Source organism: Oculina patagonica, chromosome 13, assembly GCF_052425735.1.
Source record: "Oculina patagonica isolate OP01 chromosome 13, crgOcupat, whole genome shotgun sequence".
Classification (NCBI taxonomy): Eukaryota; Metazoa; Cnidaria; class Anthozoa; order Scleractinia; family Oculinidae; genus Oculina; species Oculina patagonica.
In genome coordinates, this window is record NC_135770.1 from 14,080,273 (window position 1) to 14,093,305 (window position 13,033).

Genomic DNA, 13,033 nt, shown 5'->3' on the forward strand with positions numbered 1-13,033 from the left:
ATGCATGGTCTCTGGGGTTTTTCAAAGAATATTAAAGGCGAGTCGTTAGGGACAAACTTTCTTCTTAAAATTGTATCTCAGTGGGGTTGTCATATAAATACAAGTTATTTCAATTGGTCTCATTCTTTTAATAAAACTTTACCCATCAAGAGGGCAATTGCAAAATATCACACAGCTTTTTTCTTAATGTGCATGTATTGTCCCTTCAGTTGTTCATTTGTTTGTGCATGCATTCATTTGTCATTTGTTTATCTGCCTGTAGTGTTTGTTGGTTCGTTTTTTAATTCAACACGAGAAATGTCTTCAGCATGAAATTTGTCATAATAAGTTAAACGAGACAAACTTACACTGTACAAATAATTAAAAATTGCTGTTTTTAAAAGAGAAAGGCATTGTACATAAATTTTTTTCCCATCTATATGAAAAGCAGTTAAGAGAATGAATGATGCTTTGGGAACGGATAACTGAAATTTTGTCACTTAGCTCACATGTTTGTTCTCTTTTAACTGATGATGGATGTCAGTTATATCATACAAAACAGGCTTTCAATGTAATTGTCATTTTATTCTGAAGTATTATCTGAATTGATTTACTTTCTTTAGAAAGAAAGTCTTTTTACAAGATTAACTGTAAGTGCTTTATCAATATTAATTAACTGTTATCCACTTCCTGCATTTCTCAGCTGTAGAAAAAGTATGGTCATCAAGGTTCGAATTATGTCTGCTAGAGCTGTTGTTCCCTTAGTATCTGATGATTTGTTAGTTGAAGTTCTTCACAAGCTCCTCCTTTCTCTACCAGTAAGGTAAGTACAGGGGCGTTAACAAAACCCGGATCGGATCGGATCGGACCGGATTATCAAAACTCGGATCGGATCCGACCGGATTGACAAAACCCGGATCGGTTCGGACCGGATTAACAAAACCTGGATCGGATCGAAAAAAAAGCGGGTCAACGTAAATTCCCGCCAAAATCGTCACGTGATACCTAAATCGAAGATGGCGAGGAAGGAAGTAAGTGAATGTTCGCTGTGTGTTTTATAGTTTATTATTTTGTCAGTGTTATCTTAGTAAGAAGGTATAATTCATTGAACCTACGCCTACGCATTCTACTACTAGATTGAAAGATCAAGGAAGCGGGTTTTCGAACGAGAAAGGTATGATAGCAAATAATTGTTCTGGCCTATCGATGCATGTTCCACTGATGTTGTCAAAGTGGTCAATGTCAATATCTCGCTCCGGTATCGCCTTTAGTAGCTTTGGTAGGATAATTTATCGCCAGTCTTTATAGTTGTTTATTTGAATTTATATTGAGCAGTAACCAATAGTATTTTCCAATTTATAGTGTCGAGTGTGTAATTCGAACAATGATTTGTAACAGATACCTTGACAGCTTGAGACAACGATCAACCACAGACTATGGCTATTCTTAGAGCGTTAACTTATCGCCCTAGCTGCTTAAACGTTATGTTGGAGATACAAATTAATGTTCATATGTCTGTTCACATCGTCCAAATGCGAAACTAAGTTGTACAAAAATTATAATAAAAAAGCAATGATCAATGAAACACTGCAACTGGTCTACGCTCGATGCACAGTATTTTGAGTTGTTGACCAATTGTTTTAGATAATGATTATCATACATGTATTTGGAACTTTAGGCACAATCTTCATGTTGTCAGAGTTTTTAAAAGTGCGAGTTTGGGCAAAAAAAATTTCCGAGGACGTTTATATTTAGAGAATACAATGTGTTGTTCCGTCGCGATTATAAATTGTAGCATGCACATGCGAAACTGTATCTGAAGCCGTGTTTACCTTATCCAAATGAACTTAAAAGTGGCTGGATCATTTATTCATGAGTACATGATCGTTACTTTATTATACTTGATGCAATAGCTTTATGTGAATGAAATTGATAATTTTGCCCTTCAAGGATTGTCATCGAGTTTGCCGCTACGGATTCTTGTGTGCGTATTTTAATAAGTTAGCCGGCTTATATTATAGTTGCGGTAACGAAAGTTGGAAACTCTCGAATTAAAACTGTCTTTAATTTTACGTGAATGGAACACCTATCACTTAAATAGAAAAAAAAAATTGGAACTGCCATAAAAAGCTAATAATTAAAATTTGTTTATTCCTTTAGGAAATAAAATCGAAGATATATGCAAATTCATTGTGAAATGCAATACCCTGTTTTATTAAAGTAAACATATTTTTCTGGATCTTCTATTTTATTGACTACAACTTTCACTTGCATTAAAAAAATCAGTTTTTTACTTTACGTTTGGTTTATGTTACTGGTTTATGTCTTAACCAGTTATGTCTTTTTTTATTTTGGGTATTTGTACTTATCTTTGGAACGTTTATATGGTGGTAAAGGGTTTTTGCGTAAATCGTGAAAGGCTTTTTCCCGGTGAGTTGTGAGATAGCTTTTTTCCTGTGAAACGTGATTTGGTTACACAGCTGTGAACTGTGCATTGAATTTTTTTTCATGAAAATTTCGATATGACTGATTTTTTTTCCTATCGTATGATACACTTTGAAAACAAAACTGCGTGTGGTGAATTGCGTGACCAGTGCGTAACCGTGACTGGTGGGCATTCTGGGCCTGAGGTCAACATTTAATTTAACACCTTTTGTCGTAGTCTATGAGATGCCTTTTTCATTTTTCTCTTGGTGTGCAGAAGCTGTTGTTAGTTAACTATTGTGTTCTGCTTTAGGTGCTTTATAACAAGGGTTAATATTGTACATCCAATAAATAACAATTGTCAAATTCAAGGATTAAGGATTTATTCTCTATTTCTACAGAACTGACAGTTTTCAAATAAAGAATGAACCGATAATGGTAAGCATAAATTATATTGATGGCTTCTATGAGTCAATAGCAAGGAACAATCGCCCTATGATTGGCTACCTTTGCAAGTTAACGTTAGATTGTAACTTTGCAGTCTTCGCATGTTTTGTACTTAAGACCCAGGGTGGGGGATGAGGAAGGGGTAACAAAGTTTGATTCAGAGAAGGTCTGCCCCGAAGTCTAAACTACAAACCTTTTAATATGTTATTTTGTGACAGGAAAGGGAAAACTTTTCATATACTTAAAGAGACACAAATTTACTTTTCTAGTAACTCCTTAAAATATTCGGATGAATTAGCCTTCAGGTGCGTCTGTTAGAAATTTTTAAAGAGCCTTCTAAATTCCACAATGACAGTTTTCCCTGCCCTTTTCTGTACTTCAACTTCTAAAATCCTAACCTTTTATATACCTCCAGCCTGAAAAAGTACCACTGTCGCGCGGAGTCTCGCCGTATAGTCCATTTTAGGGAGTACCCCTGGGACTTTGGGTAAATGCATACAGCGTATTTAGTTTTCCAAGTGTATTTGAGTAAAAAAATATCCACAGGTATTTCTATGGCAACAGCGTACGATGCACAATAGTGCAATGCCTTTGTAAGATTTTATGGACCTTTTCCAATATTTGCAAAGGCGTTTCCATCTGTCAAGTTGACAAGTAATACAAAGGAGTTCACTATAAAATGAAATTGCACTTCTTATTTGTTGAAGTCGAACACCAACCTAACTGTTACTCAAAGTACAAACAACTACTGATTTGTTGGCTTGTCCTTTTTTAAGATTGTGACGGAAAAGAAAGTCGATGTGGACTTGACTGTCCTAAGCGACAGTAGCCCTGAAAAGGAAGGAAAAAGGAGAAGATCGGACTCTGATAGTATCTCAAGTGAAGATGATCAACTTCCTATTGCAAGTCCTTTAAAAGGGTGTGGAGAGCTTTACAGTGGTAACAAGAGCATTCCAATTTTTGCAAAAGGAAAGAGAAGTTTCACAACGGAAGGGATGGTTCAGATGCTGTTTAATGCTACCAACGATGATGTAAAATGCAGGGAACCGCCAAAGCAAGTTCAGATGAACGCTGTGTTCCTCATCGATCTGAGATACATTCCACTTGACGACCTCAGAGCTGACGGATTACCACAGTATGACACTTATGGTGGCAAACGGACAATAACAGTTGAAGTAGATGATGTCAACCAAAGTGAATTGAAGGTGGAGATAATCAGCAGTCAGCGAAACGCTGTACCATCCAAGTCCAAGCTGAAGATTTGTCAACTTGAGCGTTTGTATCACAGCTGGAATGTTGGAAAAGACAACAAGTATCACAGAAGAATCATGCACGTAAGAGAGCAAAATGGTGCAATTGTCAATAACGTGGCGTGCGTACAGTACGTCTACGAAAAAGAAGAAGTTCAATTTGGAATGAAGCCTCACAAAAGTTCCAAAGGCGATAAAGGTGTACCCTACACAAGAACAAAGCCATCAGTAGTGCGAAACTTGGACCAGAAGTTGACCTCGGTGGGCCCTAAAGATGCAGTTTCTCTGGCAACCCAAGAGTCTGGTGGCGTCATGAAGGTTGGATGTTTAAGTGACCTCCCACGCGGACCACGGCAAGGCTATTACCGCAAGCAGCTCCAGAAAGATTCGTTACCTTCTCATGTTCAAGGAGGAGAAAAGCAGGATGAGCTCTTGGAAGTTCTGTTGAAAATGAAAACTGACAAACAACCTCTTGTTCGAAAAGTAAGCATTGAGAAGGAAAACACAACAATAGTCATCGCGTCAGACGATCAGTTGAAAAGCTTGACGAGGTTCAGCACATCGGAGATTGACTTTTGCATTGTGCAAATTGATCCCACTTTTCGTCTAGGACCGTACGAATGTACACCTATTTCGTACCGCGATCTTCTGCTGAAACGTAAACGCACGGGAAAGAATCCTTTAAGATTAGGTCCTGTACTAATTCACTATCGCAAAGATCAGAATACGTACAGTGGTTTTCTTCAAACTCTCATTGATTTGAAGCCCGAACTGCAGGGAGTGCTTTCTACTGGGACCGATGGTGAACTGGCATTGGTCAATGCCATAGAAGAAAAGCTTCCAAATGCACAGGATCGCAGCCTTCGGTGTTTTCGCCACTTGCAAGAAAACTTCAAGAAAGCATTGACCTCGTACGGAATGGCAGGGATGCAAAGAGAATTCACTGACGAAGTATTTGGCAAAGCCGACGGTGACGGTGTTTACCAGCCTGGACTCCTGGACGCCGAGTCGCCATTGGAATTTGACGTGAAGCTTGAATCGCTAAGGGAGGAATGGAAAGAAAGAGGTGATAGTGCTGAAAGAGTCTTTAAATGGGTAGACGCAAGGGCTGATATGATGAAGACCAAAATGATCGCAAGTGTGCGCAAGGCAGCTAGACTTCCACCAATCACAAAGGGCAGTGATATTCCGTCCCATTTTCTTACTAATGATGCCGAGTCCAACAACAACCGTCTCAAGTCGGTAAAGAAGCACACCCAATCGGGATTTAGCGGTACCATTGAAGCTGTTCGAAGACTTGTGGATACTGAGAACGAAGAATTTTGCCAGGCAGTTGCTGGAGTTTCTGAAGATTACGAAATTCGCGAAGAGTTCCAGAAGTTTGTTGTGCCAGATTTCCTCTCCAGACCACAAGAAGAGCGCACCAGATATATTCAAAAACTCACCCAGGCAAGCATGGAGCAGCTGCATGCTGCAGAGGGCCCAGAATCATTTGGGTGGATTACTAAAACTGTACCCGACCACTCTACTCCAAGTGCAGGTGAGGGAAATGAAAGTGACGCGGAATTGCTGAACACTGGTGTTGTCAGTTTGGATCTCCTGGACGATGATCCCCGATTGGAAACGATTTCAAGTGGCGTACGTGAAGCAATGGTTGATAAAGCACGGCTGCTTTTAGACAACAAGAGTGTTTGGCGGGGACCACCGACATCTGATGGAAAGCCAACATTTTCAGTAGCAAGCTTCTCGCAAGGGAGACCTAATTACGTAGTCATGAACAAGAACACTGGCAGCGTGGAGTGTGAATGTGCAAACTGGAAGTCCCTGAAGATATGTTCCCACGCTATAGCAGTTGCAGAGCGAGAGGACACTTTGCATGAGTATTTAGAGTTCTATTCCAAGCAGCCAATGTCCAAAAAACGGAACCTTACGACCGTTAGCAACCTGGACGTGAATGTTGGTCCACTGGGTCGTAAAGGAAGACGTGTACGTAAGCGGTCGAAGACAACTCCATCGGCTACAGTAACATCCCTTGGAAGGCAGCAGTCAGCTCCGGCGACTCACAGCAAGTACACCCTCCGATGGCTGTCTGAAAGCAGGGCATATCAATGTTATGGCTGCAATTCAGCATTCCGTGTGCCTGGCCAGGTTCCCCCACCACCAGAAGACGTTGTGGCTACAACAAAAGAATACCGGTCATTTATGAAAGGTGGCAAACTACAAGTGCATTACGGTACGACGCATTACCATCTAAGAGAGCAATGTATTAAAGAAAAGAATCCAAAGTTCAATCCGCTGACGGATTTGGAGCTTAAGCCAACCGACCATGCTCGTTTCCTGCCTACACATGAAGAACTTCTCCGAGGGTTTGGAATTATTCGCACATAATTCGAATACTCATGATATTACTTAACTTGGATGGTTCTGGACAGAGTAACTTTTAGTTGTAGTGTCGAAAGCAACCTTTCATTCACACTAACAACCTCCTCCCGTGAAATTTACGCGAACTTTTTGTTGTTGTTCTTTCATTTAGCCCCGTTCACATTTGTTAAGCTAACGTAAGCCCAAGAAAATGTGTAAAGCAAATAGCAGCCAAGATGCAAAGTGTGTTGCTATCATTTTTTCTTCAAACATTTTCCCAGTGTGAACTTGGCTGAAGCAAGCAGACCAAACAAGAACTCTTAACCATGTCCATACTATTATATAAATGAAGATAGGAACACCCCTTAACTGCGTTCACAATTGCTTCACAAATATGAAACGGTCATCGAATTTCAATTTAATGTGTTCACATTAGTAATGGAAAATTAGGACTGAGTAGGTTTATGGCAGAGTGCTCTATGCAGACACCACCAGCTTGTTGAAGTTATTCTTGTGTTGAGTTTATTTATAAACATGTAAAACACACATTTGATGATGGACAGTGGGGATCTATATACACCCACAAGCAGCAGGAATCCAAAAAAGTTCGGACAGCTAAAGAGTAGTAAAATATAACAATGTCAAAGGTAAAGTCTAGCATTAAACGATACTTCATATTTTAAAGTGTTCGTTCTGCACTGAATACTATAGGGGTGGCTTATTTTCGGTTAAAACTTACTTGACTGAGCAAAATCACACCTCTTCCCTATTGTTGTCGCAGAATTTGTTTTATTTATTTCAATCGAGACCACAAGGATCACCGAAGGGTCTCAGATCCAAACGTAATCATGTCAGGCGATTCGCTGAAAAGTGTTACAAAAATAACGAACAATGAACAATCAATGCTGTAAATTTCAAACTGGGTTGTCTCAGTGAAAGAACTTACATTGTGTTGGAGCATTCCGCTTGTAAACATGCAAACATACAAAAATCCTTACGACAGTTACAAACATGGCGACCTTTTTTTTCTCTCTCGCTAGGGCCGCTAAGCCTTATGGAAGTCACAGGCTTCCCAACTTCCCAACTTGAAGTTCTTCAATTCTAGATCAAAACGTGTTGGCATTATTCCGTAAGTGCCGATAAATTTCTGCCGTTGTGATCGTTCAAAATGAGTAACAAGGTAAATATTAAATTTAATCGAAGTGCTTCGAAGGCTGTGAGAATGTGTGGAATGTGGCTGTTGTATTTATGTTAAAACTAGAAGAAATACAAATTGGTATTATACCTTTCTAAGAGTTCGAAGATCACACTTACATGTGAAACACAACAGCAGTGAGAGAAATCACTGCTATCGCAATTTTCTTGTTATCACCTCGCACTCTAGGAACGGGACTCGGCATTTCAGCAGGGTCAACACACAGCGAACATCCACTTACTTCCTTTCTCGCCATCTTCGATTTTAGGTATCACGTGACGATTTTGGCGGGAATTTACGGTGATCCGACTTTTTTTGGATCCGATCCAGGTTTTGTCAATCCGGTCCGATCCGATCCGAGTTTTGTTAATCCGGTCCGATCCGATCCGATCCGGTCCGATCCGGGTTTTGTTAACGCCCGTAAGTACAGTCTGTAGAAGGATAACTAGCCTCTCAATTAGCCTGTCAATTACCATAGCAGGCAAAAAATTTTCATAGTCACCTCAACACAGAACTATTCTCTGCCAGTTTCTCATACTTACCGGTACTCTTTATGTAACATTTTCCGCTTATTGAGAGTTGTCATTATGATAACCTGTCTCACCTTGTAAGTGCAAAAAATGTTTTATATTTGCTGCTTAGTTTGTCACATGGCTTTTAAATTTATTTTAGTAAATAAAATGTGCATAGACTCATATTTTATATCATAAGTCACTTTGGTGGCATTTGTTGGCAAGTACTAAAACCCGAAACAACGGAACAAGACCACCGAAATGACCAAAACGAAACGGCCAAAACGATCAAAACAAAATGAAAACAACGAAACAAGCAAAACTTCAAGATTTCCACCACAGCTACTCCTGTTAGCCTACTACACACTCCTGTGAGCCTACTATTTACTTCAGTTAGCCTACTATGCACTCCGGTTAGCCTGTTTACGGTTAGCTCTCAATAATTGTAATGGGTTTGCTTGCTTTGGTGATTTTGTTTCGTTTCGCTCGTTTTGGTTGCTTTGGCAGTTTCGTTTTGGTCGTTTTCGGTGGTTTTGTTTCGTTGTTTCGGGTTTTAGTACATGCTGCATTTGATTTGGGTGTTTTGAAAGGCTGCTGATGTTTGCAAAATGAAATTTGAATCTGAAGGCATATTTATATGTTGCAATGTACGTGTATACCAAAGAGCAAAATGACAAATAATTTTATCTTCCCGGTAAGTCTCATTAGTGGTTGTGTATAGTGTATGATTGTGTTTAATCAATGACATAGCATGGCGAACTTATTAGGCTTTATTGTTCTTGGTGTTTTTGTTTTCTTTGTTTGTCTTTGATTATAAACCCCAAGGAGAGAGTAACTGTCCAGTTATTTTTTTTTTTTCTTTAAATAAAGAATCACATTTGTGCATAAGAAGTATTAGGGCTGTGGTAATTTTTCCCATCTTTATTAAAAAATTGACCATACAATATAAATGGAGCAAATCTAAAGCAAATTTGCCCTAAGAAAAGACAACTCAAAATATGATGGATTCTATGTGGAATGGAAGACATTGCTCACCTGTTCTCTTTATGAATAATTTTTTTCGACATTCTACTGCACATTTCTCAGAAGCAGCTTATCCTGAGATCATGCCCCCTTCCTACATGTACTTATCACTCTCATGAAAAGGCCACCTGATCGCAGGTTAATCCAGGCTGTGATTCAAAGCTTAGTAACAGGCAGTTCTGAAGAACGTAATAAGCTGTTAATATTGCAAAAGAGGTTATAAATGTAAATGTTATCCTGTAAAAGTTTTCAAAATTTTGCATTTTTGCTCTTTAGTTAGAGACGGGACTTTGTCAAAAAAATTATTACAAAATTTGATCTTAGAGCAGGGCCGGGAACTGGTAATGAATAGCAAAAGGTGCCGTAATCTTATTATCTCAGATAGGCATCCAGCAGCCTGTTGACAATTCTGCGTGCAAAACTTCATCTGGAATATCACACGTTGAAGCAAAATTGTCTTGTGTAAGGTTCAAATATGTCAAAGAAAATGTCAGAATTCCTCTCCACAAAAAGCATAAAAAGAGAATTGATGCCTTGAGACAAAAGTTAAAAAAAAACACAGGCCAAAGAAAGTGAAGGAGAACAACCGCCGTTGTTTATCGGCATTCAAGTATGTTCCAGGAAATGAAATGAAAAGCCCTTACTGTCAGCCACACTCATTAACCTATAAAAAAATCGTTGCAATTTGAGAAAAAGTTCTTCGCAAGTAGAGGGAAGGCAAACGTGTACAGAAAAAGTTTACACTGCCCATTTCTAGCCACAACCAATTCAACGCAGTATAAACATAATATACTTTGTGTCAAATTATAGGGGCTTAAAGCGAATAGACCACGCCTTCCAATCTGGGAAGCTTTCTATCACCCAGAGAAGAGGGATCATCTCACTAATTCCGAAAAAATCTAAGGACAAAACTAGTTTAGAAAACTTAAGACCAATTTCGCTTCTAAATGTAGGCTACAAAATCCTCACCAAAGCTATCGCAGAAAGACTTGAAAAAGTACTACCGGTACCCAAGATCATAAATGCCAACCAAACTGGCTATGTCAAGGGTCGATATATGGGTGAAAATATCCGCCTAATACAAAATAATTTTTATTTCACAGGCCAAACAAATTGTAAAGGTATAGCTATCTTTCTCGATTATTAAACAGCTTTTGACTCGATAGAATGGAACTATCTATAAAATTATGCGGATCTTAACCTCTTCAACTTCGGGCCTGATATCCTAATTTGGATTAAAATAATATATAACGATGTTCCCAGTTGTGTCATCAATAACGGTCATGCTTCTGATTTTTCCCCGCAACAACACGGAGTTCGACAAAGTTGCCCCCTCTCCGGAATTCTGTTATCTTAGGAATCGAATTATTTGCAAGAACCTTAAAAACGATGCTTCCATCAAAGGCATTCAAGTTGGTGATAAGTCATAACGAAATAAAATTAAGTAGCAGAATATGCTGATGACACCACTGTTTTTGTCCGCAATGTAAAATCAGTTCATGAGCTGCTTAGTTTTCTTAAAGATTTCAATTCCATCTCCAGACAAGAGATAAAATTAATACCGTGAAAACTGAAGCAATGAGGTTATAGGGCTTTGGAAAAACAGACAGGACACTCCCTTCGGCTTGAAATGGCCAAAAGAACTGATACTTTCTTTAGGTGTTTTCTTTTCACATAACCAAATTGATGCAGATGAACTCAGTTTCAGTGCCAAAATAAGAGACTTAGAAAAATCGCCGAGCGCGTGGCAAAGAAGGAAGCTAACGCTATGGAAAAATTAATATAGTTAAAACACTAGGTCTCTCTAAACTGATCTTTAATACTTCAGTCCTGCACGTCCCATACCACTTTATCGAGAAAATCAACAAGATACCGTTCAACTTTATCTGGGAAGGAAAACCACCTAAAATCAAAAGAAATACCATAATAGGTGGGAAAAAAAGAACGGTGGGCTAAAAATGTGCAATTTAACAATTATGGAAAAGGAACTAAAGACAGCTTGGATTTACAGAATTCAAAGCAACTCATCCGCTGCATGGAAATTCATTCCGGATCACATTATGCAACACCACGACAATCTCACTTTCTTAACAAATTGTAACTATGATGTTAAATCTTTAAATTAAGCTTGAAAATCTGCCGGATTTCAAAATTTTTAAATACTAGATGACAAGAACAGTGATATTAAACCACAGGCAGACCACCCTATGTGTTCGTGGTTAATAATTGTTGACATAAGGTTATGTTGAAATCAATGGCGCATATATAGAAGATATATAGAGAAACATTACGCCGGCTTCGATTTACTACAAAATATAAAATTTACTCTAAATGATTCAATAAAAGTTAAGATGAAATGCTGAATGTGTCTTGTGTCGTGTTTTTTTGCCGCCCCGAGCCCTTTAAGACGTTTATTTTGCGCGATCATTTAGCGACCGTTAGAAGAGAGAGAGAAGAGAGAACAAGGCAGGCAGCTTTACCGCCGGCGGACGCGACCTTGTCTAATTCAAGCTGGAACTGACGCTAAACCATCAAAATTCTCGCCTCGAAAACACCGGCATCCGATCGACTAGATATTTCTCTGTCCTTGTGCCGAATTAGAGCTTCACACTTCCAATATTTTTCGAGAAAAGCGATCCCGAAGTCTCAAAAGTAGCTTTCTCCATATGATCAGTGCAAAATTCTGGATCAAAGGAATTTGAAACATGCGAATAACAAAAGAAAATTTGACACATCTGTCAAACATCAAATAAAATAACAAAAGAAAATTAGAGCACGTGGGTTTGATGTTTGACAGATGTGTCAAATTTTCTTTTGTTATTCGCATGTTTCAAATTCCTTTGATCCAGAATTTTGCACTGATCATATGGAGAAAGCTACTTTTGAGACTTCGGGATCGCTTTTCTCGAAAAATATTGGAAGTGTGAAGCTCTAATTCGGCACAAGGACAGAGAAATATCTAGTCGATCAGATGCTGGTGTTTTCGAGGCGAGAATTTTGATGGTTTAGCGTCAGTTTCAGCTTGAATTAGACAAGGTCGCGACCGCCGGCGGTAAAGCTGCCTGCCTTGTTCTCTCTTCTCTCTCTCTTCAACGGTCGCTAAATGATTTCGCAAAATAAACGTCTTAAAGGGCTCGGGGCGGCAAAAAAACACGACACAAGACACATTCAGCATTTCATCTTAACTTTTATTGAATCATTTAGAGTAAATTTTATATTTTGTAGTAAATCGAAGCCGACGTAATGTTTCTCTATGTATCTTCTATATGCGCCATTGATTTCAACATAACCTTATGTCAACAATTATTAACCACGAACACATAGGGTGGTCTGCCTGTGATTAAACAGGAAATTCTTTCGGGAATAACTGCAACATTCTTATCGACAGAAAGCCAATTGGTTCGCCCAAGGAATTGTTCATTTGCACCATTTACTGAATGAGCATGGACTTTTTTACAACCTTGCTCCTTTCCTCCTTGATGCCATACTATGCGGGTGAAAAAATGAACTAAAACTGTGTAACCATACCGACATTGTCAATCAAAATAGTGAAACACTTTAATTATCGACTGCTTCAATTTACTCTACTTTCCTACAAAACTCCTTCAACTTCGCAAAGTAAGTTCCTTCGTCATGGTTTTACTGAGAGTAATGTCCAAAAGGTTTATTAATTTCCTTTCACTATTACAAAAGAAACCAAAATCATCATTTTCCAATATAAAATTAAATTATACACAACATACTCCCTACTCATGATGAGTCTTTATCGTGATGGTCTTTCTGATAACGACATTTGTCTTCTATGCAATAATGAAAAACAGACTTAAAGCCACTTGCTTGTC

General features: G+C 38.7%; 1 protein-coding gene across 3 annotated transcripts in view; it reads left to right on the forward strand.

Annotated features, from left to right (window-relative positions):
• LOC144637237 (tRNA (32-2'-O)-methyltransferase regulator THADA-like) overlaps positions 1–13,033 on the forward strand; it is a 169,248-nt gene that overhangs the window by 126,592 nt on the left and 29,623 nt on the right. For all 3 annotated transcript variants that reach the window (XM_078496363.1, XM_078496364.1, XM_078496365.1), the window contains exon 36: positions 683–802. In XM_078496363.1, the coding sequence (XP_078352489.1) occupies positions 683–802 (120 nt within the window). The remainder of the gene's footprint in view (positions 1–682; positions 803–13,033) is intronic.